This window comes from Hylobates moloch, unplaced genomic scaffold (genome assembly GCF_009828535.3).
Source record: "Hylobates moloch isolate HMO894 unplaced genomic scaffold, HMol_V3 SCAFFOLD_2, whole genome shotgun sequence".
Classification (NCBI taxonomy): domain Eukaryota; kingdom Metazoa; phylum Chordata; class Mammalia; order Primates; family Hylobatidae; genus Hylobates; species Hylobates moloch.
This window is the reverse complement of record NW_026652277.1, coordinates 10,501,276-10,507,744: the sequence shown is the minus strand read 5'-3', so window position 1 is coordinate 10,507,744 and position 6,469 is coordinate 10,501,276. Positions and strand designations below refer to the sequence as shown.

Genomic DNA, 6,469 nt, shown 5'->3' with positions numbered 1-6,469 from the left:
AGACAGTCTCGCTCTGTCACCCAGGCTGGAGTGCAGTGGCACGATCTCAGCTCACTGTAACCTCTGCCTCCCAGGTTCAAGTGATTCTCCTGCCTCAGCCTCCTGAGTAGCTGAGACTACAGGCATGTGCCACCACACCCAGCTAATTTTTGTATTTTTAGCAGAGACAGGGTTTCACCATGTTGGCCAGGATGGTCTCAATCTCTCGACCTCATGATCCTCCCGCCTTGGTCTCCCAAAGTGCTGAGATTAAGGCATGAGCCACTGTGCCTGGCCTATTTTATTCTTTTAATCATAGGTCTCATACAGTGTCAACTTTTTTCTTCTGTGTACCAAGAATACTTTATTTAACTTTTGAATTTTTTTCTTTGAATGCCGCTGGAGTGTTTGTACTTTCCCAGCAGTCAAATGGGAGAATGTTGAAAATTATTGGCATGTCTTTTGGTGAAAATTAGGTTTCTTTTATGTCCCTTGGGGAAGACAGTCATTAAAACACAGGCAGTAGCACTACGACCACCCCTGGTTTCTCCATGTAACAAAATGGAACAAGGATGGAGCGATTTCAAATAGACAGTTGTTGAGAAACAGATCATCTCCTCAAACACTATATTGTGGTGTAAGCACGTTTTAAAATTGCGCCTTTTGACGACTTTTTAGGAGCAATAGGTTTGGCAGAACTCTAGGCTGAGCTCCTGGACCAAACACACGAGGATATTCCAGGTTACGTGGGTTTAAAGGCCTTTTTGCCTTGTAATATGCTTTACAAATCAAATGTTCTACTCATTTGTTAATCAGATGAGGACAGTAACTGCTCTTTCTCTTTACCGGAATGGGACCTCTCACGCCATTCTCTGGATTTCTAAAGCATTTTATTGACATAACTCAGATCACAGACAACCCTGCTAATAACCCTGCTATGTGGCGTTAGAGTACACACCTCATTCTCCTACTAGATCACCCATTTATCAGGCTGTGTTTTATCTTTGCTTCTTCCACATATTATAGGCAGAGACTTATTGGTGGCGAGTAAACCGTTCAATGAAGCAAAATTAGCCAAAAGGATGCCTTGTTGTAAACAAGGAATTTAAAATGCAATTTATAAACTCTATCCCTTTATGGTTCCTGACCTCAGAAAAGGATTATACACAGTTAAAAAGCCAGTGGGATAATGCTTGCCAAGAAGAGGTGTGGACAGAATGAACTTGGTGTAGCCAAAGGAGTCGATGTAAAAATGTTTCTCTTTCCCAGGTCTCGCCAGTCCAAGTTTCTGAAACTTCACTTACTCTAGCAAAACTAAGGTTCACTTAAATTTGGGGCATGTTTAGGGGAAAAACAACATTATCACTGGTTTTTTTAAAAGGAGTTAAGACTTGAGATCATTATCTAAAAATGCTTTTGGGGGATACATGTTTCAAAATCTATAACCGTAGTTATATACATTCTTAGAGCTGGAGCCTGCCTTATCCACTGATGTAATAATATTAAGTTAATCACCTGAGAAAAATTGTTTGAAAGCCCTTGTAGGAAGTGTTTCAGTTTTAGAGACAGGTTAGTAATCCAATTTAAAAAAAAAAAGGAAAGCATAATTTATTCTAATAGATGTATCCTAAGAACATTTACAGAAGTACTTTACCATTTTTCAATAATTAAAAATAAAGTTTAAACATGCAACAGAAAAAAAATCACTGACGGACTCATGAAAATGTAACTCTCATCAAGAAATCCTGGTAATTATTTAATGAAAGTAAAAAGCTAGGTACACAAAGATGTTCATTATGTTGTTGTTAGTACAAATTAAGGAGTGGAAACAATGTAAATTTTCAACAAAGAGGGTGTATCACCTGAGGTCAGGAGTTCGAGACCAGTCTGGGAAACATGGTGAAACTCCGTCTCTACTAAAAATACAAAAAATTAGCCCCGTGTGGTGGCAGGCACCTGTAACCCCAGCTACTTAGGAGGCTGAGACAGGAGAATTGCTTGAACCCAGGAGGCGGAGGTTGCAGTGAGCAGAGATCATGCCACTGCACTCCAGCCTGGGCAACAAGAGCAAAACTCCATCTCAAAAAAAAAAAATGTACATTAATATTATGGTGCTTTATTTAGCCATTAAAATGGTGGTTATGAAAAATAGGCGGAAACATGAAAACACGTTTGATATGTTAACTGGAAACAGCAGATTATAAAATAGCACATACTACCTGATCTGCAAAAAGCATCCGTGGAAAGTTCTAGAAAATGACATGCAGTACTTTTTAAAAAGAGAATAATTAAGATGGATATTGGCAATTTTTAAATTTGCTCTTTTCTGTAATCTTGTTCTTAAAAATAACAAAATCAGAAGACATGAAGACAGAAGTCATAAATAGGAAATAAAAACTTAGCAAATTAATACAACATAAATGTCAGGAAAAAGAAGTCCCAGTAACGTCTGTACATTTCTCCTCATTTGTATTTCTTATCTGGGTTCTGGTCTTGCTCCTATGAAGCCATGTTTTGGGGTAGGTATTTGGAAGACATGACACTGTGCAGAACCACTTTTAACAAAAATCCCTCAATTGAACATTTTCATATTTCAAAAATTGCCAAAAACGCTTTTGCTAGGAAATACCATTCAGAGTCAGTGAAGCCCAAGAATTAACTCTGCTAAGGGAGTCAGCTTAGAGAGGATGCATGAACTTTGCCCTTTCTAGCTCCTTGTGTTCTAATTTTTCTGGGCCTCTGAGAGATGAGGAGGTCAGAGTTCACTTTTTTAGTAGCATTCAGAGAAAGACTTTATGTCATACATTCTGCCCATTCAGTTTCACCATTAGCTGAGGCCTGGGGGTGGGGGTGGGGGTAGGGGAGAGGTCAGAGCAGGAAACCAAGTTTCCCTTGACCCTTCAAGGACCCTAATAAGGCTTTCTGGAAAAGTTCGCTTTTCCTTTCTTTTCTCTCTTTTTTTTTTTTTTTTTTTTTTTTTAATTTTTTGAGACAGAGTCTTACTCTGTTGCCCAGGCTGGAGTTCACTGGTGTGATCTCTGCTCACTGCAACCTCTACCTCCCAGGTTCAAGCGATTCTCCTGACTCAGCCTCCCAAGTAGCAGGGACTACAGACACCCACCACCACGCCTGGCTAATTTCTGTATTTTTAGTAGAGACCATGTTGGCCAGGCTGGTCTCGAACTCCTGACCTCAAAGGGATCCATCCACCTTGGTCTCCCAAAGTGAGGGATTATAGATGTGAGCCTCCGCACCCGGCCAAATTTCGCTTTTCTATCTGAAGTCCCAGAAAGTTGACCACATTCCACCTCACACCTTTAATGCCCCCCTGAAGCCCAAAAATTCAATGTGAGGATCCCTTCCAGTGAGTCAGCTGGTGTCATTTAAATAAGACTGTCTTCCCTCATTGCCAAGGCTTCCCGACCTGCCCCCTGGGGTGAAACCTGAGGACCTCACGTTCACAGGCCACTCCTTACACATCTGCCTCCGAACAGTCTTCCCACTAGCAGATCTGCGCATCCCTGAACCCCACAAGGTGCATTTCAAGCAACCCCAATCACTTCTGCACAGGGGTGGGGCGGGAGCAGGGCCTTGGCTATGAACTCAAAGCAGGATGCAAGAGAAAGCAAAGCAGGCCTACCTTAAAACTTTCCAGTTTTTCAGAGGATCCAAGTCAGAGACCAGGGAAACCATTGTCTAGCAGCCGGCTGAGGGCGAGTCCGGAGAGGAGGAGGCGGGGATGGGGTGCTGGGGAACAGACGGAGGATTCTGGACCCAGGCCGGGCCCTGGCGCCCCGCGGCTCCCTCCTTCCCGGGCTGACACGCACTTTTCCTGACTTCTCTCCACCCCGCAAATCAATCCTGCGCTCTCCTCCGTCCCACACCCGGCTCCCAGCTCCACACCACCTTTTAAAGCCCCGGTAATCTGCTCCAACTGATCAAATTTGACCTTTTTGTAGCCCACTTTATTCCGAGCACAGCTCTCACTTAAATCTCTCTTTATTAACACCGTCCTCCTTGGCTTTCTTTGGGAACAAACACAGATCAAGCCTGAAGCCTCTGGACTTTACCAGCAATCATTCACAGATTACTGCAAGCTGCAGCCTTCCCCTCCTTGGGGGTATTTCTCCTGCCTCGGAGATTTTGCTTTTCTTATTCCGGGCAGGAGACTGGTCAGGTTTCTTTCCTCCTTTTTTCGTGGCTTAGGCTCTGGGACTCTGACACTGGGCTTAGAGTTACCCTCAGAGGCTGTAACTACATTACTGTTAGGATTTGTTTTTTAAAAATAATTTGGAACAGGACTGCTAACAAGCTAGACTTTACTGTGTGTTTTCTGGCAGGGATTTTTTGCTACACTGCTCCCCCACCCTTTGCTGGCTTTCTTGTGTTTTTAAATAACATGAAGGAGGAAATGCAGAATCTCTTTAAACACGAAGAGAAAAGGGTATCGGCTCCCCCCTACTCGCCCCCCACTTTGTATGTCTTGTCATTTATTGAAAACCAAACATCCTTCCAATACTCATTTGAAATTGTGCATGAGAGATGTTTTAAAATATCCGGGCAGTATTGTTTTCCTGTACTGTTTGTTCAGAGTTTGTCTCCTTATCCCTCTGCCCTTGTATGGGTTCTTCGGGACTGTACTGATTTCTTATTTTCATAAGCACTGCCTCTTAAGCAGAGGCTTCTATGCTTGGAGGGTCCTGGTTTGAACTAAGACCTCCGCAGCTGAATCTCTTCCTCCCGCCCTCAGGATCCTGGAAGTAGCTGACCTTGAAATCATCTGGTCCAGTGGCTTCCAGACCGTGGCTGGCCAGCCCGTCAAGATTTCTGCTGCAGCTGCCTGCAATACGAGCTTTACCTGATAGTCTTTCTTTATATTAAATTCCTATTTTTCTTACACTTATTTTTAAAAGGGATTTTCAAAGTCATTCCCATAAATGGAAAATCAGCTTCACTGATCTTTGGTAGAAGGCAAATGCAGGGAATAACTAAAATAAAACAATTATTATTATGCCCAGACACTGAGACCAGCTAAAGGCTCTGATTTAGGTCTTTTTTTTTCTCTTTGTTGCAGAGAGCTTACGCAATGTTAAGAGTGTTAAGAACATACCTGCACCAGCCAGAGACTTCCCTGAGAAGGAAGAGGGAAGACTGCAAGAAAACGTGTTGTGGTTCAGTGCTTTGTCATGTCCTTGTTACTTGAAAGCATCAGCCCGGAGGAAGGGACCCAACTTCTTCCCTTCAAGCAGAGCCTTCTAAGAAAGGGTCTCTGTTCTTTCCTGGGGGGAAGATGCTCCCACAGGTTTTGGAAGCCGGCTACTTTTACTGTCAGAAAGTTTTTGCCACTCCAAACGCCTATCCCATCATTTTAAATCCCTTTTTTACCACCCTGTTCTCCATGGACCCGTGGATCTTAAAATGTGCAGCTAACCCTCTGTTTAGATTTGTTTTCTCTTTAGCAGTCATGGATACTTTCCTTAATGGCTGTGAATGACTTTCTTCAGAAGTGCAACTGCCTTTAGACTAAAATTAAAAGAGAATTTCATACCTCGTACAAAAATCATTGCCTTTCTGGGACTTCAAGCTTCTTCCTGGGCTGTGTTATCCCACCGTGAATCTTAGACCACAGCGTAATCATGTGTAAACATTTACATAACACTTTTAATCCCCAAGTACTTCACCAAATGTGGGTAATAATAATAGCTTTTATATGGAGTGTACCTCCAAAGGGTTCCGGGTGCTTTGATAATTACTGAAATGTTTTTCCCTTTAGAAAGTTAGCAAAAGAGTACAAAAGATTATAACGAAATAGTTTCTGCAACTATAATGACATCATCCTCATCCTCAGCCCACAGCACCAGGGAGATTCAGGTCTGGGGAAGGGAGGGAAATGAGTTCTTAACGCTTAGAGTTCAGGGTTAATGGAGGAAAGGGGGTGGGATTTGGCTTTTGGCCAAAGGACAAAAGGACAAACCCATTTTCGTAAATTATGAAATACCGTTTTAAAGCAGTTGTCTTTTCAAAAACTTTTTAAAGGTAGTCAGTAGAATGTTCCTTCAAATAAAATCTTGTACTAAGCTCAAGTACAGAAACAGATACAGTAGTAGCTAAAGTTTATTACTAGGTACTAGGAATGGTTCTAATTTCATTAGGTGTGTTGATTCATTCACTCCTCATAACCAACTTGTTTATGAGGTAAGTTATGAGTTGTACTCCCCATTTGTTAATGTAAATGAAGACATTTAGGCGTGCAGAAATTAAGGAACTGGCCTGAAATCTCAGGGCCCTGAACTTAGAACGGATGCCTGTGGACCCGGTGAGTAACCGCCACACAGCACTTCTTCCATCTGCTTGGGGGCTTTTTAAAAGGGATTTTTAAAGTCATTCCCATAAATGGAAAATCAGCTTCACTGGTCTTTGGTAGAAGGCAACTGCAGGGAACAACTAAAATAAAACAATTATTGTTATGCCCAGACCCTGGGGTGGGGAT

At 42.4% G+C, this 6,469-nt stretch overlaps 1 protein-coding gene across 3 annotated transcripts in view; it reads right to left on the bottom strand.

Moving 5' to 3' along the window:
• The window catches only part of CELF2 (CUGBP Elav-like family member 2), an 872,815-nt gene that overhangs the window by 544,421 nt on the left and 321,925 nt on the right, over positions 1-6,469 (bottom strand). For 2 of the 3 annotated variants that reach the window (XM_032152939.2, XM_032153279.2), the window contains exon 1: positions 3,620-3,713. The exons of the other annotated variant lie outside the window; for it this stretch is intronic. In XM_032152939.2, coding sequence (XP_032008830.1) covers positions 3,620-3,672 — 53 coding nt within the window. In that variant the 5' untranslated portion in view covers positions 3,673-3,713. Of the gene's footprint in view, positions 1-3,619; positions 3,714-6,469 lie in introns of those variants that run through there. 3 annotated transcript variants of the gene reach the window in all.